General features: G+C 46.7%; 1 protein-coding gene across 2 annotated transcripts in view; it reads left to right on the forward strand.

Annotated features, from left to right (window-relative positions):
- Window positions 1–21432, forward strand: part of VWA8 (von Willebrand factor A domain containing 8) — a 429985-nt gene that overhangs the window by 192637 nt on the left and 215916 nt on the right. For both annotated transcript variants that reach the window (XM_044284760.1, XM_044284761.1), the window contains exons 18-22: window positions 563–679; window positions 2008–2114; window positions 4293–4399; window positions 6788–6859; window positions 9277–9353. In XM_044284760.1, the coding sequence (XP_044140695.1) occupies window positions 563–679; window positions 2008–2114; window positions 4293–4399; window positions 6788–6859; window positions 9277–9353 (480 nt within the window). The remainder of the gene's footprint in view (window positions 1–562; window positions 680–2007; window positions 2115–4292; window positions 4400–6787; window positions 6860–9276; window positions 9354–21432) is intronic.

Consider the following 21432-nt stretch of genomic DNA (forward strand, 5'->3'; position numbering starts at 1 on the left):
GTTGAAGACCTGAAAAATGGTTTCTTGAACATGACAATGAGTTCACTGTACTAAAATGGCAGTCACCAGATCTCAACCCAATAGAGCATCTTTGGGATGTGGTGGAACGGGAGCTTCGTGCCCTGGATGTGCATCCCTCAAATCTCCATCAAGTGCAAGATGGGCCAACATTTCTAAAGAATGCTATCAGCACCTTGTTGAATCAATGCCACGTAGAATTAAGGCAGTTCTGAAGGCAAAAGGGGGTCCAACACCGTATTAGTATGGTGTTCCTAATAATTATTTAGGTAAGTGTAGTTTATTTAGTAAAACTCTTGTACTATAAGGATCTTTAGTGTTAGTGGAATAATTTATGGGTTTCCTGTCTGTACAGATATTTGAAGTATAGTCATAAACTAGAATTGTATATTTTAACCTTCATAGTAATGTTTCATTCACAAGTGTTATGATGACATGGCAGGATAAGGAGTTTATAGCCTGCAGTGCAGTATATGTAATCTATACATTCTTCCTTAAAATCTGAAAAGATGGTTTGTCATTATCCTTTGTGATTTCCATGACAGGCACAATCTTTAGCTTCCTCATTATCAACAAGACAGCTACTTCGCATCTGTAGACGGTTATCTCAGTATCCAGAGGAGAGTCTTCATCATGCTGTTAATAAGGCGTGCCTCTCAAGGTGCGTATTGTGGCCCCATCATACCTTATACCTTGACAAAGTGGGTGTGACCCTCGAAATGTCACTGTGGGTGCTGCATGGTACCCTAAAACTTGTGGACTATGCTCATGAAAAAGATGCCAGCCGAGTGCACAGGAAGCTGGAGCATATTGAATGCATAATAACCCACTTGGTCTTTAAAGAAGTATGACTAAGGACATAATAACGTGAATTTAAGGTTTTTATAACTTTTCTATTGTGAATCCTATTTTGCATATCAAAAATAGATAGCACATGGTGAATGGTATATTGTAAAAAGTCACCAGAAAACCGGCGCACGTTACACCTGAAATCCACTCCAGCTCCTGGCTGGAGTAGATTTCATTTCTGGTGTACTCATGGCCTGGAATTTGCCACAATTATTAAAGGGCATGCTCCAGCACCGAGCAAATTAAGGCCGTCATTATGTTCATAAATCTCCTGCTATCTTTTTCCAGTTTTAGCTTATCTGTACATTTATAATGCATTATATCCACCTACAGCAACCACATTGGCACTACTTCAACTTAAAAGGGTTCTCCAAGAATTTAGAAAATGAAAATACTTAAATATTACTTTATTGTAAATATATTCCCATATACCTTTCATTATTAATAATGGCTCATTTTGTTTAGGGGGCAATCTTTAGGAGAAACAAAATGGCCGCCGTCCTATTAGTACACACAAAATCTGTCCTAATCCCACAGCAGGACAAGTTACTTCAGAACACTGAGCTAAAGAGCTGCCTTATCCTCCTCTCCGCTCTACTTGTGAGGGATTATGATCCTGAATACAGATTATATGAACGTTAACTGAATCTCTGTAGGAATGGAGTTCATGAGGTGACATGAAGTACAGAGAGGACGGACAGACTGTGATAATGGAGGCTGCATACAAGTGCTACTGCTCGTTACTACATCCCCTTCCCCACCTCTCTGTACTTCATGCCTCCTCATGAGCTCCATTTCTACAGAGATTTAGCTGAAGATCATATTAAACTGTATTCAGGATCATAGAAGATGAGGCAGCTCTTTGGCTCACTGCTCTGAAATAACTTGTCTTCCTTTAATTCCCGGAGAACCCCTTTAAGGATCCACATCTGCTAGCATATGCAATCACCAACCAGTGGTAGAAGTTGAATCCAAAGTTTATTTTAGCATTGCCATGCAGGTAGCAAACACGCGACGAGGCCTTCATAGCGGTTACGGCTGTTTCACTTCAGACCTGTATAATATGATGCTTATGATGCTTCTTTGTTGCCTTTACAATTTGCATCTCATCTTGAATTAATCATTTTAATATTTTCAAAGGTTTTTACCCAGTCTGGCTAGATCATCTCTACACAAAGCTTTGATGGATTCAGGGATAGAGGAAACTAGTGCAGAAATGGAAACCCTTCAAGCCAGAGATTACAGCTGTAAGTTTACTTTTATTATTTCATTGGGGGCCTCACATTGGTAAAACGATTAAAAAGGTAGTTTAGAAAGAAAGAAATTGTAAAGCAGATTATATGCCCAAAACCCTTCATATTTCAAGTGCTTTCGCCAGCGTCGTTTAAAACTTTAAGGTTTATAGGGCCATAGGCAACATTCCTGAATGAAGAACATTGACCCAAATTTGCTGAGGAGAAAAGGACATCTTTTAGACAAAACCAAGCTGCCCTTTTAGGTCCTTTTACACAGACTGACATGTCAGGCAGTTATTGTGAATGAACCAGACATTCTCGATAATTGCATGATTGTTAGCAGAGACGAGGGCTGTTTTACATCCAGCAATCACCTCCACTGTATCAGGACAGGAGATCTCTAGAGCAGTCACTTGTCCTCATAGAAAATCCTTGTTCCTGTGCAGGAGATCTCTTTAGACTGCACGACCTGCTGCATTGGAACAACGATTTTCTGTGCCGGCAGAAGGACAGGATCACCTGAGTGTTTTCTTTTACACAGGGAATGGAGCCTTTCTACATAAGCTCATCCCCAATAATCAGCCTTATTATCGGTCTGTGTAAAAGGACCTTGAGGCTCAAGGTAACAGAGTATACAGTTTATTCGGCTGACGACCTAGGAAGAGTGTGCTGATACTGCAAAACAAAAAACCTCTACTGAATTTTGGTAAAATTCATGTTTGAAAGTCACAGCCCTTCTCAAAATTTCTCTTTTGGGGTTTTTGGTAAATCACTGACTTCATGTTTACCGAAAATAAAGCTTTTCAAATGCATTAGGGTAGCTCTTCTGCCTCTGACACTGTCTTTATAGGTTCTGTGAAAGAGTTAAAGGGAGTCTGTCACCTAATCTGAGCCTTTTAGACCGCTCAGATCAGGTTATAGACCTCTTTTGCCCACATTACAATGTTACCTTTATTTGTGAAGTCCCTTGCCGAGATCTTCCAAAAAAGACTTTTAAAACTTATGCTAATGAGGTCCGGCAAGTGCCCAGGGGCGGCGTTACTACAGCAAATGCCCAGGCCCCTCGGTGATGTTCCAGAAAAGCACATCTCTTTCACCCCTCTGGCCTGCTCTTGTTTCCTATTATTACCACCTCCTCTCCCTCACAAATCTCGCGCCTGCGCCGCTTCACACTTTCCCTGCACCTGCGCACTGCTGTGCCCATTATGAACAGAGGAACAGGGAGTTGCACTGTGCAAGCGCCCAGTCTGTACCTCGAAATCCAGCCGGCGGAAGTCATGAGCAGCACCAGAGGCCGGTAAGTCTAAACGCAGCTGTCTTTAGTTGGCCGGCGCATGCGCGATATAAAAAGCTGTTCCGTTGTCCATAATGGGCATAGCAGGCTTGCAGGTGCGGGCCAACTGTGGAGTGTGTCGCATGCGTGAGATCTAAAACTCTCAGATTAGGTGACAGACTCCCATTAATGAAATGAATATGCTATTGAATGGTTTTGTAGCAAATAGCTGATACAGGTTCTGGGTTCACATGCAGGATAATGACCTAAAATATTCCTAACATAGCCCCCAAGTATCTGTAAGAAGAAAACACTACCATCTGGCAGCATCTTCCCAGAACTGTGAACGGCATTTGGAGATATGTTTTACAGCAGCCACCATGGGCCATAGGCAATAGACTGGAGAGGTTCCTAGGTATGCTCTGTGACCTGTGCAGAGGTCATTGTAGAAGGAAGTAGTAGACACTTGTGACTAGGGATGAGTGAATTGACTTTGGATGCTTCATCCGAAGTCGATTCGCATAAAACTCTGTTGTAACACTGTACGGAGCAGCGGCTCTGATGAGCCGAAGTTATTACTTTGCGAAGTCTCGTGAGACTTTGTGTAATAACTTTGTGAATTAATTACTGTAAAAAAACCTTGATACCGACTGCATCTCACTAGCATGCAGCTCTCGCCATTGAGGGTGTGGAGTGAGCCGAATGCTGCTTGATGTGTCTTTCCATTGCAGTTTATGGGGGTCCATGAACTGGACAATGGGGCTTACAAAACCACAGTTCCCTCAATGACCGAAACTGCTTTCGCCTATATCAACCAGCATAATTGCCAACTTTTCTGCGCACTATAAAAAGGACAAAATCTGGCAGTGGGATTGCACTGTTGGACGGTAGTGTTATAATTGGTACCATTCTTCTAGGTGAAATCAGAGCGGGAATACTAAGACTTGGCAGTGTTACTGTACCAGTGTTTAGTCCTGGTGAGAAGATGAAGGTGCCAGATGTCTTGTTCTACGAAAATGCACAGGTAAAGTAAATGAATGTCTGCATATGATAAGTGAAATGCTATGTTATTCTACTAACCGGTTAGGATTTACCTAAAGATAAATCTACCACAAGGAAAAAGTGGAGCAGTGGCTTAGCGGCCAATCAGGTTAGTGCTTTTATGTCAAAAAGCTGCAGACTTTAGAATAGTGAGAGCTGGAGTCAGATTGGCTATTGAGGGCGATAAATATCCCCCGTAGAGGAGGAGTAGTCAAGAGCAGCATGATGGTGAAGCCATAACTGACTGGACAATAAAAGCAGTAATATTTTTGGTTATAATGGGGAAGTGCTCTGGTTTTCCTTTGCACTTGTGCCTTCAATCTCTGTGTCCTTCATTTTTTCCACCAAATTGATTTGTCTTTGCTAATTTACAAGAGGTAGAAAAAGGGCAGAACTAGTATTGCTAAGACGGGGCTATGAGTGACAGTTTATTGACTGCTCTGACTGATGTGCGGTTGTATTATACCGGGGGTTGGCTGAGCCTTGTCTATACTAACAAGTCATATTTTTCTAAGGACTTTGGCTGACCTACTTCCAGATGACCTGTTTCTTGTTTCTCAACTGAAAGCATCACTTGGCTTGAGAAAAAGCAAGAGGGGTGGGAGGCAAGCCGAAAATCATTGCGTTCTGTACATCAGTCAGAGAGGCTCATTTTGGAATATGTATGCATGCAGCTAAGCCGACTAATTTGTTTATCTGAGCGTGGGATTGTCCTCTAGGTAAAACAACCATCAGCATCGAGAGGGAAGTGGGTCAGCTCACATTTTGGCAGCATCTTGTTGCTTGTAATTAGTGACACATTTTTACAGTAGTTTAGGGGATCAGAATAATCCATTGCAGGATGTTTTACCGAAAATGTATTTTGTATGCTTTCAGGGCAGATAATGTGATAAGGTGCTTAGGGAAGTTATTATGTCCTTCATTAGTTTTCATTATCGTAAAAAAAAAAAAAAAAAAAAAAAAGAGCATTGGCAGAAATTTGGAATTGGTGATTTGGTCCATCACACAAAAACTTGCAGTAGACCTAAATAGAGGTGGGTCCCGGTCCATAACAGTATACGAGCTGTATACAGCGCTGTTTTTAATCTCTATGCAAAACATTGCACTAACATTAAAGGGTTTGTGCTATGATTGAAGAAAATCAGACATCATATAAGACATGACAGTCTCTTTATAACAAAGCTAGAACCAGCCCTGTGCCTCACAAGGATACAGAGATCTCCACATTCATTGCACCAATTGTTCTGCTAGATTTACTTTAGGCTGGCAGCTCAGGGTGTGTGTCCTTTCTTCTGCTCCTCTCTCCCTATCACAGCTCAGGGGGTGTGTCCTTTCTTCTGCTCCTCTCTCCCTATCACAGCTCAGGGGGTGTGCCCTTTCTGCTGCTGCTCCTCTCTCCCTATCACAGCTCAGGGGGTGTGTCCTTTCTTCTGCTCCTCTCTCCCTATCACAGCTCAGGGGGTGTGTCCTTTCTTCTGCTCCTCTCTCCCTATAACAGCTCAGGGTGTGTCTCCTTTTTGCTAAAGCTCTTACCCTGTAACCGTCACAGCTTCTAACTGAAGACATGAGTGGTGGCAGTTGGAGATTTAAACTGAGCGTGTGTCGACCACCTCAATGAGGTGGACAAGAAAAAAGAAAAAGAACAAACAGTACGTGGCGGTATACCAATAGGTTTTATTGAATAGCTCAGTGGCTATACTACACGGTGATGTGAGCACAGTACAATTGACCTGTGATCAGATATGCAGTCGTACCCTTTAACTGTATGGAGATTGACAGTTAAAGGGATATTGCGGGTAGAGAAAGTTATTCCCTATCCATAGAATACACAATAACTATTAGATCGGTGGGACTCTCAGCAGTAGGACCCCGTACCTTTTGGAACCCCCTTGAAATGGACAGAGCAGCTGGTCCGAAATTCCCACCACCGCTCCATTTATTACTATGGGAGCACCAGAGATAGCCGAGCTCTTTGCATAGGGGATACGTTTCTCTTAGTGGATGAGGCGGCTCACCATTGCAGCTAATGATTTGCTACGTGAGCATTTCCTGTATGTCGAAAAGGGTAGTCAGAGCTGGACCATTCCTCCTGGTCTGCCAATTTGTAAGCCTTTACTGCACCTATTGACGCTGTTTGTGTGCAGCAAAGGGACCATGAAGAACATCTAAGAGTGTAGACGGTATGCAGTACCACTGCTGTAAGATTTGTCTGTATGTGGACAGTGCATATTACCTGAAGTAGAAGAGTGGTTCAAATAGATACAAAAATAAGACCTCCGTCTACAGACAGTACAGTCCTAGTAGTCTGCTGCTTGAAGTTATCTATGGAATACATAGGAGCTCTGAAACAGCCGTGTGTTTGTGTTTGCAGCACTTGAGGGTCATGGAAGACATGCTGAAGGACTTCCTGCTTGGAGAACACCTCCTGCTTGTTGGAAATCAGGTACAATCTGTTATTTTCAACATTTTTATTCTTTTAAAATAGGCCAGCATTCTTGCATTGGTCTGCAACGATTTGATGTTACACCGGTTCTGCAGTATCGTCTTTTCATTCTAGTGTTGACAGCTGTCATAGTGATAATATTATCTATACACATAAACGTCTTGACGGTAGAGTCTAATGCCCTTTTCCCTATCCTGATATGAGCCCCCAATTCAGAGATACAAGCTTTTTAATGAAATACAAATTAACTCCTTGGGTGCAGGGCATTGCCATTGCACCCAAGGCTCCACTCATTTTCTTTCCAGGCTGCTTCCCCACTGCTTTGACTGACAGGGCCAGGCCCTAAAGTCTCACGACAGTTCGTTCAGCGCTTGCGCTGTACATAGCCGGAGATCACCAGGCAGATTCCGTCTACAATCTCTAGCTCTGTACTGCATGTGCACCAAACGCACTGCTGCAAGACTTCAGGGCCAGTCGTGGGTATGTCTACACTGCCTGGCCCTGGCAGTCAAAGCGGTGGAAAAAAAAGCCTATTGAATTCATCTGTTTGACTGCTTTTAACAGATGCAAAACAGTCATTAAAAACTGACCAACGGCCATGGATCTACAAATGACAGTGTGTCCATTTTTAACGGCCTTGTGTATATAGCTTTAGTAACTACTTGTATTCCCCATATTATAATAAATTTGGAGCATCTATTCTTATGACTCTTTGTTATGCCATATTTTGTTATTCCTTCTAGAAGTTCTGAATAAATTGCTAGCAGTTTAACCATAAAGGTTGATCTGAGTGTTACCAGTTGAAGGCATGTCCTTGCACAGTCTGACACTATCCATTCAGGATATAGGGAGTTAGGCCTCATGCACACGGCCGTTGTGCAATTTGCTGTCCCCAATGCCCGGGCAACATCCGTGCGGCTGCTGGGACGGATTGAGACACATTCAACTTGAATGGGATCGTGATTCATCCGCACCGTTAAAAAATAGAACATGTTCTATTGTTTTGCGGTGCGGAGGCACGGACAGAAACACCATAGTGCCTCTGTGGGCTTCCAATCCGTGCTTCTGTTCCGCAACGCACCACATCTCCCGGATTGCGGACCCATTCAAGTGAACTGCATGCGGGCCACAATACGGCCACGGCCGTGTGCATGGGTTGTCTCACTTCAGTAAGTGCCATTTATCATGTAGAGCAATATGGATAAGAACAATACATTAGTAAGTGCCTTGTATTAACTTTCTCTACATGATAAATGCCACTTGCTAAAGTGAGACAACCCCTGACTTGTGTGCAATGACGAACACTAGCTCCAACCAAGGATAATCCAACAGGTCTACATATGTTGGAGTCACCCTCATCTCCTGTGCCCCTGCAGCCAGCATCTCCTAGTGTGATCCATATATGCTGATGCAATTATTGTGCCATTTCCTAACAACCTAGCTTGGCAATGCTACTCTATGCATTTATCTCTCCACACTCCCATCTGGTAACACCCAGTTGGACTTTCATTGATAAGCTTCTAGCAGGAATAATAAGGGAAGGACACAACATAGAATCATAAGAATAGGTGCTCCAGAATTATTACACAGAAAATAGAAGTAGGTACTAAACCAGACATACAAAGCATATATTTTCAGTCAGTAAAGCTTGGGACAATTATAACGATTTCAGTAATGGTGCTTACATTACAAAACTGGACGATGTCAGCTATAACATTGATATCCTGTTATTTGCTTTTTCTATTACATTATTGTTTTATCTTATTAACTAGTGTCTTATGAATCGTGGCCATTACTTCTGACGTAAACATTTTGCCCCAGTACTTAAATCTGCTCCAGGAAACCACTGTAAATTATAATAAATGTGCCAGCCACCTAGGCCCTGCCCACTACCCGCCCTGCTCTGTCCACTTTTTGGAAAAGTTGCAAGCTGGGTGTAGAACCCTCAAAAGGTCACCGGTTGCACCCACATCTGCAACTTTTTGATACCAGTTTCCTGGTTTACAGGAGTTGATAAATGTGGGCCTTTGAGGTTTAGTTCTAAAATCCACTTCACACACTCCCACAAACCACCATCATAGATTTCAGAGGGAATTCTAAAGGGCCAGTTCACACAGCCGAGGCTTTTTTGCTGCAGATTTGAAATCCATGTTGCAGAAACAAAAAGATCTCATATGTCACTTTATGCAGTTTGGGTGCGGATTCCACAGCGAGTAGCCGCACATGGATTGGACCCATTGAATGGAGCTAATTCACGTATGAATCACATGGCAAATGAGGCTGCAAATCCGTGGTAGAAATCCAAGGTTTAGCCTCCGATTTCTTGCAAATCAGCGCAGATTTTTCCGTCTGAAGAATACCTTGTGTGAGCGCGCCTTAATGCATGTGTTTATATCCCTCTATTTCTCTGCTTACAGGGGGTTGGCAAGAACAAGATAGTCGATAGATTTTTGCATTTACTAAACCGACCGCGGGAATATTTGCAATTACACAGGTAAGAATAATATGTAACGGCCATACCAAATTTATTTATCAGCATAACTACATGGATTTTTCATGTCTCTCATGAAGCGGTAAAGAAGTTTTGCATAAAAGTAAAGGACGTGTCATGCCAGTAGGGAATAGGTTATTGTGCTGAGGGAAGAAAACTAAGATTTGGCCTGCAGACTATGAATGCTCAGTCATGACCCAGCTCCCAGGGGTTTAGTATTACTAGGCCACTGGTATTGCTATGCAAGCCCAAAATGTAGTTACACGCTCCTCCCATTCTTTAGCATATAGGCTGGAAAACCGTCAGGGAACTGACCATCTTTTTATGACGTGGCAGAAATATAGCTGGTCCGTTATGTTCATAGTGATTGTATAGTCTCTATAAATGAAGCCCTTTCATGTGATTTGCTGAAGGGTTGTTAACATTTAAAGGAACACTGAACCTAGCAATTCTAAAGGTAAGCTGAAGATAACCATATCACCAGTGTTTTCCAGTCTGAAGGATTTACTTCATGTTCCTGAAATAGTCTTGTAGAAATCCTGGACGGGGGTTACTTTTCTTTTGATTTCAGCTTAGAAATGGCCAAGGGGGAAGACATAGGCTGGGTTGCATCAAAAGGGGCATAGATGCCCATGATGAGAACATAGTCCTACCACTTTACAAATCATTAGTCAGACCACACATGGAGTACTGTGTGCTATTCTGGGCTCCTGTGAACAAGGCAGACATAGCAGAGCTGGAGAGGGTCCAGAGGAGGGCAACTAAAGTAATAACTGGAATGGGGCAACTACAGTACCCTGAAAGAGGGGTTATTCACTTTAGAAAAAAGACGACTGAGGGGAGATCTAATAACTATGTATAAATATATCAGGGGTCAGTACAGAGTTCTCTCCCATACCTGTGATGCCTTTATACCTGTGACTGTGAAGAGGGGACACCCTCTGCGTCTGGAGGAAAGAAGGTTTGTACACAAACATAGAAGAGGATTCTTTACGGTAAGAGCAGTGAGACTATGGAACTCTCTGCCTGAGGAGGTGGTGATGGTGAATTCACTAAAATAGTTCAAGAGGGGCCTGGATGTATTTCTGGAGTGCAATAATATTACTGCAAGCAGCGTTTTTTGTCCGGCCGAATCTCGGGTCCTATTATAGTCAATGGGTTCCGTCAGGTAGTATTCGGCTATGCCAGGTATGATGAACAGTTTAGCACTAGTGTTAATCTAACCTAAGAACCAGGACGCTCCTGCTTTTGCCAGTTGTGTTAGGCCTCTTACACACAAATGATACAGATTGTCTCAGGATCTGTTCAGGATAAAACTGATGGTTTTGCATGCAAGTTGAATCGGTTTAGTGTGCGATTACCTTCAGTGTTTTTCGGATTGCGTTTCTCACACAGCCCTATTCATTTTTATGCGGCCAGTTCTGCGTGAAAATCGGACAATATAGAACATGCTACGATTATTCCTGAACAGAAATTCAGTCCAGATGGAAATCCCACTTGTGTGAAAGAGCCCTTACAGTCAGTGGCGTTGCTAGGGCTGGTGTCACCCGGTGCGGTAGAAAATGGTGTCACCCCCCCTGGGACGAGTCACATAGGGGACGTCCATCAAGCTCCGCCCTTCCGCCGCCGCGCCGCTGACATCCCTTCACTGAGCCTGCCGACCGACCCAAGCGGTAACTCGGGGGGGGGGGGGGTTAGGATAGTAAACAAACCGCTGACGGGGGGGGGGCTAGGCAGACAGATTGGCAACAGGGGGGGGAATTTTTTTTGGGGGGATCGGAATATGCCCCCCCACATTGCCCCACATTAAGTAATATGCCCCCCTACACTGCCCCACATTAAGTAATATGCCCCCCTACACTGCCCCACATTAAGTAATATGCCCCCCTACACTGCCCCACATTAAAAAATATGCCCCCCACACTGCCCCACATTAAGTAATATGCCCCCCACACTGCCCCACATTAAGTAATATGCCCCCCCACACTGCCCCACATTAAGTAATATGCCCCCCCACACTGCCCCACATTAAGTAATATGCCCCCCCACACTGCCCCACATTAAGTAATATGCCCCCCCACACTGCCCCACATTAAGTAATATGCCCCCCCACACTGCCCCACATTAAAGGGGTTCTGAACTTTGTTTTAACTGATGATCTATTCTCTGGATAGATCATCAGCATCTGATCAGCAGGGGTCCGACGCGCGGGATCCCCGCCAATCAGCTGTTTGAGAAGGCAGCGGCGCTCCAGCAGCGCCGCGGCCTTCTCACTGTTTACCGCTGGCCCAGTGACGTCACGACTAGTATCAACTAGCGTGGGAGGGGCTAAGCTCTGTTTACTTGAATGGAGCTTAGACGCGCCCAGGCCATTTGATACTAGTCGTGACGTCACTGAGCCAGCGGCGCTGCTGCCTTCTCAAACTGCTGATCGGCGGGGGTCCCGGGTGTCGGACCCCCGCTGATCAGATGCTAAACAAAGTGCAAAACCCCTTTAAGTAATATGCCCCCCCACACTGCCCTCAATTATGTACTTTGCCCCCCACTAAGTAATTTTTCCCCACACTGCCCTCCATTATGTAGTTTGCGGCATTTCCACCTTCTGTTCAAGCTTTACCCTGGCTGGACCTGGAGGCCCCAACCCCCTGCCCCCCCTAAATATAATAAATACTATAATGGGGTATTAAATGAAATCTAAATATAAAGTCAATATGCGCTCTCTGCGCTACCTACCACCCCTCCTCCTCCCTCAGGCGCGGCAGGGGCAGGTCTGGCTGGCTGTGTGAGTGAGTCACCACCCAATCCATTAGCTCCAGACTCCAGTCCTGGGCCTGCAGGCTGCTCCTGCAGTGCAGCCGCAGCGGCGCTACTCACCAGGTAGTCACACCCCCTTCTCCACGTGACGGCCGGACCGACGTGCTTGCTAGTGAGTAAGGAGTAGTGATGGGAAGTTCGGATCTTTTAGGTGAATCGGTTCATTTGAATCAGCTCATTCAAATGAACTGATTCATGAGTCGGATCTTCGGTTCAATTGCTGAGTCACTGACTGCTGAGCTGAGTTGACTCGCAAGTGAACCGAAGACTCTAGGTGCCGGTGCGCATGCGCAGATGCTATACATTCGATTCACTTGCTGCTGACTCAGTGCAGTCGGCTCTTCAGCTCTCTAATTAGTAATGAGTCAGGATCAGGAAGAGTGATTGATTATAGTGATAGTGAAGGGAAGCTGAGGCTGAGGCCGGACAGGAGGACTCAGGACAGGAGTCAGAAGCTGTCACTGTGGTGTGCATTGTTACCCACAGTGACAACAGTCTGACACTGACAGGAGTACAATGAACCAAGTGAAGTGAAATGTGAATGCACAGGGAAAGCTATGTGCTGAATTGATAACAGTATTACAGTAACACAGTCACTGGCTGATAATAAAATAGTCCCCACAGTCATCACTCAGGAAAATAACTAGTGTGCAATTTGTGCACGATTTTCTAATAAACCTGAAGAGAGATTGTCACCCTGTCGGATCCGTCCTGCCACCGCTCCGTCCCCGGATCCCATTGACTATAATGGGGACGGGGTGGAGCTCCAGCACGGCAGTTTGCGGTGAGAGGCCACCGGACTAAAAAGTTGGACATGCAGGACTTTTAGTCCGGTGGCCTTTCGCCATGCACTGCTGTGCTGCGCCGGAGCTCCACCCCCGTCCCCATTATAGTCAATAGGGAAGGAACGGTGGTCCGGCGAAATAACGGCAGGACGGATCCGACAGGGTGAACAGCCTGTCGGATCCGTCATGCCGCTAGTGGGAAAGTAGCCTTACAATCTCATGGCTTCTGAGCAACAGATCGTGTGGTCTTCACAGTCATCTGCTGCCCAGAAACCATGATTCTGTAGGGGGACGAGCAGTAGCCATCCCTCATCCTCATGCACATGGCTCACGGGCTCAATATAGAGTAAGATCAAGATATAACACACTCCGTCTCCCACATGAACGGTGACATCTCTTTTGACAGCCAATTTGATCCTAAAGGGTTAATTCAACCTGGAATCTAAACTCTGTGTCATCTGTCACTTCTCTTAGGCTACTTTCACACTAGCGTTCGATCGGATCCGTTCTGAACGGATCCGATCATATTAATGCAGACGGTGGCTCCGTTCAGAACGGATCCGTCTGCATTATATTGGCAAAAAAAAGCTAAGTGTGAAAGTAGCCTCGGACGGATCCGTCCAGACTTTTACATTGAAAGTCAATGGGGGACGGATCCGCTTGAAGATTGAGCCATATTGTGGCATCTTCAAACGGATCCGTCCCCATTGACTTACATTGTAAGTCTGGACGGATCCGCACGCCTCCGCACGGCCAGGCGGACACCCGAACGCTGCAAGCAGCGTTCAGGTGTCCGCCTGCTGAGCGGAGCGGAGGCTGAACGCCGCCAGACTGATGCAGTCTGAGCGGATCCGCATCCATTCAGACTGCATCAGGGCTGGACGGAAGTGTTCGGGTCCGATCGTGAGCCCCTTCAAACGGAGCTCACGAGCGGACAGCCGAACGCTAGTGTGAAACTTGCCTAATCTCTCTGCTCCTATCCCTGACCCTGGGTTCAGACCTGAGCGTTCTGAAACGAGTTCTCTGTATGCGCGATTGTACGGGCGTTTACAATCGCGCATACAGAGACAGGGGTGCACACATTGTAGCGCGTTCCCGAATATCTCTATGTACGGGAACGCGCGACAAAACGCCCCAAAAAAGCTCAAGAACTTGTTTGATCATCGGGCGTTTTACAGCGCGATCGTACGCGCTGTAAAACGCCCAGGTGAGAACCATTCCCATAGGGAATCATTGGTTTCTCCTTGTTGAGCGTTTTACAGCGCGTAGGAACGCGCTGTAAAACGCTCAGGTGTGAACTTAGGGTTAATCTTATCACTGCTTCAACAAAAGCAGCCAGACAGCCTCAACCTCAGTGTCTATTCACACGTCCGTTTTTTTCTTTCCTGATCTGTTCCGTTTTTTGCTGAACAGATCTGGACCAGATCTGGACCAGATCTGGACCCATTCATTTTCAATGGGTCCTGAAAAAAAATCAGACATTGTGCTCTCCTTTTTTTTTCAGGACCCATTGAAAATGAATGGGTCCAGATCTGGTCCAGATCTGTTCAGCAAAAAACGGAACAGATCAGGAAAGAAAAAACGGACGTGTGAATAGACCCTAAGGGTCCATTCACACATCCGCAAAATGGATCCGCATCCGTTCCGCAATTTTGCGGAACGGGTGCAGACCCATTAATTTTCAATGGGGCCGGAATGTGCTGTCCGCATCCACATCCGTGCTTCCGTTTCCGCAAAAAAATAGAACATGTCCTATTCTTGTCCGCAATTGCGGACAAGAACAGGCATATTCTATTAGTGCCGGCAATGTGCGGTCTGCAAAATGCGGAACGCACATTGCTGCTTTCCGTGTTTTGCGGATCTGTGGCTCCGTGTATCCGCAAAACACATTGCGGACGTGTGAATGGAGCCTAATGTAACCTGCTCTACAGTCTGACTCACTGCTCTTTTAACTCAAAGAATCGAATGAGTCACAAACTAAGTCGGATCTTTAGATTCTTTTAACTTGTGACTCATTCGATTCCTTTCTATTCATAGACTCCCTGCACTTGTGTGACTCAGACGACTCTATTCAGAGAGCTGCCAGTGTGCTTGCCTTGCCCCCTCAGCTCTGATTGGTTGGTGGGCGGGGAGGGGTGGGGCTGGCAGAAGCCAGCTTCCACTCTAAGATCATATTACGCTCCTCCCCGTCCCTCCCTCAGGCTCCCTGCTGCCAGCGTCTCTGCATTGTCTGTGTGACTGAGCTGAGCCGTTTCAAAACGGCTCGGATCAGTCAAGGAGAACTCCGGCGGCCGGCGGGTGACACCCCATCAGACTGGTGTCACCCGGTGCGGCCCGCACCCCCCTCGCAACGCCACTGCTTACAGTCAGACATAGGAAACTGAGGAGGGGAGGTTGATCTCCTGAGACATACATTCACTTTTTTAAATGTATTTCACAGTTTTAATTGTAATGTGAGACAAAATAGGATCAAAGGAAAGGAGGAGATTCAGTGAGGAAATGCTGGGATTTGTTTTTATTTTCGTTCATTTTCTATGTTTAGTTTTAGGATGTTTATATCCTGGTCAGTGTTGTTCATCAGCACAAACAAGTCTGTGGCTGAGTTTCTAGATTTTTTTATTTATTTTGGTGCAGTTTTTGAAGCCAAAGCCAGGAGTGGATCATAAACAGGACACATATAAAGGAAAGGTTGAGTCTTCTCTTTTTGAATGTCTCCCTGGCTTGGCCTTCAACAACTGCATAAAAAATCCTGAATGTGGAAACATCCTAACTGATGATGCCACAGATGGGAACACTGTGTACAGCAGCTTTACCGGATAAGGCTACTTTCACACTCGCGTTTGGTGCAGATCTGTCTTGTATCTGCACAGACGGATCCGCACTAATAATGCAAACGCTTGTATGCGTTAATAACGGATCAGTTTGCATTATTCATCCCAAAAAAAAGTCTAAGTCAAAACGAATCCGTCTTGACTTACATTGAAAGTCAATGGGGGACGGATCCGTTTTCAATTGCACCATATTGTGTCAGTGAAAACCGGATCTGTCCCCATTGACTTACATTGTAAGTCAGGACGGATCCGTTTGGCTCCGCATAGTCAGACGGTCACCAAAACGCTGCAAGCTGCATTTAAGTGACCGTCTAAAAAACTCAACGGAGACCAAACGCTGCCAAATTGATGCATTCTGAACGGATCCTTATCCATTTAGAATGCGTTGGGGCTGAACTGATCCGTTCTGGGCCGCTTGTGAGAGCCCTGAAACGGATCTCACAAGCAGACCCAGAAACGCCAGTGTGAAAGTAGCCTTACTCTCCAGTAAAGTCATTTTTGTTATGCAGTAATATTTTTCTTTTGGAATTTATTTTAAAGTACGGTATCAGAAAACTACTTCACTAATTTCTACAAAACAAATGTAGTACTCACTAATATAATTAGAAGCTATAAACGTTCATTTACCCCTGTCTCACAGATCCTCAGCTGTGTTTAGCTTAATTTTTATATATATTTTAAAATGTGTATTTTTAGTCTCCGTTATTTTGGTGACGTCTGAGATTTCATATAAAAAGATACGTGGGATTACCTTAATCTCCTCATTCAGCTCAGCAGGGAAATGTAAGCAAACGAAAATAGATTGGTATCTTGGAGGCTAAGCACTTCTCAGTCTAAGCTCATAATAATTTGTTTATTGGTTATTGTGCTGCTACTTTTGAAAGAAAGAATGAGGACTATTTCTTAGATTTACATAAGCTTTCACAATGGAAACAATCATTTTCTGGAATTAAAGTATTTTCAGCATCCTAATTCTATATGAAAAGTGTGGGCATGCTGTGGTCGTAAGCCGTAAATTAATCTTACGTTATCATTTTCATCAGATAAAATATATTTTTATTATCTCAACACTCCTGAATGTATAACTGTGTCGACACAGCTGTATCAGGTTGTTTTCCAGGACAAGTTGTACATAAGAAAATGTTTGCATTATGCTAGGAAACATATACGCTAGCGTATAATTTGGGGGGAACGAGCAGGAACCACCGTATATGATATGATATATATATATATATAATTTCTCGCTAGTATCATTGGGGGACACAGACCGTGGGTATAGCTGCTTGCTGCCACTAGGAGGCGACACTAGGCTAAGAAGTGATAACTCCTCCCCCGCAGGCTATACCCCCTCCAGCCTGGAGAGAGCATATCAGTTTTTAGCTTAGTGTCGTAGGAGGCAGACCTCCCTGCTTTTGCAGGGCGGCTTACTTTTATTATTTTATCTTTTTCCTCTTTTAGGTTGGGGAAACAGAGTCGCCTAGCCACTCTGTCTACCCCGGGAGCAAGGCCGGTGTCGGAATCCCTCACCGCTCGCCCTCCCCAAGAAACGAAAGTGGACCAGGGCAGCCCAGCTCCCCTGCTTCCCGCCAGCCAAGGGGGTCACCTGAATCCGGCGAGACCCTCCGCCATTCCAGTCTCCTGCCACTTCGTGTGCCAGCGGCTGAAGAGGTGACCCTGCTGGTACTCTGAGAAAGGGTGAAGAGAAGAGGATGAAGATGGGGTGAGTAGTCCGTATTGGGTAAGTACCTCGGCCCTTCCCCTCCCCCTTCTCCCTTCCCCCCCGGTCACCTCATCATAAGATGGAGGACCTTTTTCCTCAGGTGGGCCATTCATGGTGAGGGCCCCACATTACCTCAGGCCCAATGTAGGTTTGGGCTTCTGTCCATACGGGGGGCCTGGGTTCTCCTCAGATTCTGGTCCAGTTGTACGGCCTGCGGGGTGAGCTCCCGCGGCCGATGTTCAGCCAGGGCACTTGCAGAGCGCCGCTCCGGTCACTCCACTCCCGGCCGGCTATTCGTTTGGCCGGCGCCAAAAATTTAGCCCCCGGCTCCTCTTCGGGCCTACCGGGACTCAGCCCGTGCAGTTGTTTTAGCGGCACGGGATGGGTTCCCGCAGCGAGAGTGGACACTCCCCCTCCAAATCAGTGGGCAGACATCGGCGGTTGCTCTTCAGGCCCCGCTGTGGTAACCGGCCGGCAGTACCGCCCGGTCGGCTGTGCGCCGAACTTTATGTCCCGGCTTTTGCGGCCTACTAGGCCGCAACTTTCATTCCAGTTATGGAGGGGGCGGGTTCGTCTTTTTGGCGCGGATTCTCCCCGACTAGCTGTCGCTCCTCCCCCAGGTGCCGCTGAGCCCCGCATCTGGTCCTCTGAGCTGGGTTAACCCTTTGTGGCAAGTCGTTTGTTTGCAGCCGGCACTGCATTATCTGAGTGTCCCCTTGCTGCAGGCCAATTACCTTAGATTAGGCAGTTAACCCTAACCCCTTCCTGCCGGCATGTCCACCCTGGTGGTGGGGTATGGGGCTGGGCCCATGTCCTATCTGGACAGGGGAGGATTGCTCACAGTTTCCCAATCCGCCCTCCGGGGCTGTTTAGTTGAGAATGCACATAGGAAGACTTCCCAGACCACCTTCTGGGTCGTCTGGTGTATAGGCCACCACATGTGAAATCCAGGGGAGCACATCTGAGGGATTCCCAATCCGCCATACGGGCCGTTTGGTTGATAATGCTCCACCTGCACAAATACAGGGGAGCACATCTGAAGGATTCCCAATCCGCCCGCTGAGGCCGTTTTGGTTGATAATGCTCCACCTGCACAAATACAGGGGAGCACATCTGCAGGATTCCCAATCCGCCCGCTGGGGCCGTTTGGTTGATAATACTCCACCTACAAAAATACAGGGGAGCGCATCTGAAGGATTCCCAATCCGCCCTACGGGGCCGTTTGGTTGATTAATGCTCCACCTGCACAAATCCAGGGGAGCACATCTGAGGATTCCCAATCCGCCCGCTGAGGCCGTTGGTTGATAATACTCCACCTGCACGGATCCGGGGGAGCACATCTGAAGGATTCCCAATCCGCCCTACGGGGCCGTTTGGTTGATAATGCTCCACCTGCACGGATCCGGGGGAACACAGATGCAGGATTCCCAATCCGCCCTACGGGGCCGTTTGGTTGATAATGCTCCACCTGCACAAGCCAGGGGAGCACAGCTGCTGGATTCCCAATCCACCCTCTTGGGTCATTTGGTTGTTAATCCACATGCGCAATCCAATGGAGGACCTCTGGCAGTTCCCAATCCACCCTCCTGGATTGTGGGTCGATTGAGTACCGCCCACACAATCCTGTGAGCGGTCAGGTAGGGATGCCGATTCCACCTCCTGGGTGTTTTGATGGTTATATCACCGCTGTCACAGCCTGCAACTGCCATGGCTGGATGCTAAGAGGTAGAGCTGCGCACGAGCAGGACATTCCTCCTCGGTCTCCTCCGCACCTCCATCCTTCCTCATTAGGGTGCTATTCAGAACCCTCCCTTCTGACAGGGGTTGGTTCTGAGGGAACAGTTCTGCGGACTCTGATATGAACCTTCTAGACTGCATCCATGCTACCGGCAGTACTGATTGTCTGCATTGCCCCTTCCTTAGGCGGCATTTGCTTTGCTACTGGATACAGTACTTACCCTTTGTATTCCCTCCTTCCACAGGTGGACTGACGGCACTTGCACTGGTCAGTGCCAGCCATTTGCGTCTCCCCTTTCGGTTGTTGATGGATTGCTGTTCCACTGGGTACAGTACTGGCGTTATGCATTAGCCTCTCTTATAGGAGGCGTTATGGCTTTATCGCGGGTGGCAATGTTTGCTGTAAGTATTACCACCTTGCTTAGGTGGAGGAATTCTCTACCCACCGGGAACGGGACTATTCGTATGCATTATCCTCTTCGATAGGGGTGTAATTCTCTGCCATAGGGGTCAATTCCTACTGGGTGCATTACCCCCTGCCATAGGTTAGGTACTGGCGCTAACCTCAGGATACAGTACTCCCTATATATTTTTCTCCCCTTCATGGGTGGAGTGGTTGCACTTCCATTGAGGGTAGTGCTTACAGTACGCGTTACCCCCTCCAGGGAGGGGGTTATTACACTACCGTTGGATGCGGTTCTGTTTATCTCCCTACCTTCCTTCCTTGACGGAGGGTTGCGCTACCACTGAATACTATTCAACAGTCGTGGCATTACCCCCTTCTACATCTAACGGGAAATCACTGAGCATCTATGCATGCTTTAATTCAACTAAGCCTCCGCACTAGATGCCGTGGCTTCCTTCACGGGTGGGCCGCGGCAACAGTCGTTGCCATTGGTGCCTGGTACTCTTCATCTAGAGGTATATGGATACTGGGACTGCTCCCATACTGTATCCTCCCGTCTCTTCTGGTACTGGTGGTTGGCGCAGATAGGTCGTTCCTTGTTCTCTTAAGGGAGTCGCTCAGCAGCTCTTCAGGTGCCCTAGATTCCCATCCCTATGGGCCTCCACCGTTCAGGTCGGTCAGAACTTGGTCCTCTACAGCGTGTGGGTGCACGCCATTATACAAATGTTGGGATTACGACCCAGCGAGCCCAAGGTTGCACTGACTCTGTATTCTGGGCCACCACTCTTCCTCATTAGGTGAGGGTGTTTTGCTGGCATTCTGCATTGACTACTACAGCGTGTTCTCTAAGTCAGGATGGCCGAGTGGTCTAATGTGCCAGACTCAAGAGTTAATCTCTTCCGTGTATGGGTGTTCGGGTCTCCAAATGGAGGCGTGGGTTCAGATCCCACTTCTGACAAAAAAAAAAAAAAAAAAGCAAGGGTAGTTCTCACAAGGGCCGGAGATCGAACTCATGGCAGTGGGTCAGCCCCCTCAGATAGGGGTTCTACCCTGACACTGCTTCGGCGGTTGCTCTGGTTTTGCCCCCTTTTTAGATGGAATGCCTCAGAATGGCTCTGGTTGTCTGAGTTAGCTTGGTTCCATGCTACTTCTGGGTGTCCTTAGGCCTCTCCCTCAGTTTTACGCTGGGAGGAGCAGGCGGTAGCTATTACTGTACAAAGGGTATTTGCATCTCCACTACATGCTAGGGTTCCTACTGAACATTCCTATTGCACAGTTCCTTCGTCAGACGGCGGTTTCTTCCGACTCTGGGATTGGTATCCTGTACGGTGTGGCATCCTCCTCAGCTGGAGTGTGGCCTTTGCGTTACTCTGGCAGCTTCCTTTGTATGGGCTCCTCCTCAAGGGTGTATTTCATTACCAAGAGATCTGTACAGTGCCAGTCCCTGATGGCAATGGGCTTGCCCTGACCTCTCAATGGTCTTCATTACTGTTAACTGTCCGTTGCTCTGACTACTATTGTTCTTGTGTCGTCAACTCGGGTTTTGCATTGGCGTCAGTGCCATAGCTATCAGCACCTTACTTGGGCGCGCTCGACTGGGTAGCTTAGTCCCTGTGGCACTCGTCTACCACTACGGTGATACTGTCCGTCAGATATGTTTACTTAGTCCCTGTGGCACTCGTCTACCACTACAGTGATTCCTTCCTTCAGTTATGGTTGCTTCTGTGTCACATCAAGCGATGGTGGTCATTCCTTTCACTGCTCCTTCCGGGGGTGGACTACGGTCCCC

Source organism: Bufo gargarizans, chromosome 3, assembly GCF_014858855.1.
Source record: "Bufo gargarizans isolate SCDJY-AF-19 chromosome 3, ASM1485885v1, whole genome shotgun sequence".
Taxonomy (NCBI): domain Eukaryota; kingdom Metazoa; phylum Chordata; class Amphibia; order Anura; family Bufonidae; genus Bufo; species Bufo gargarizans.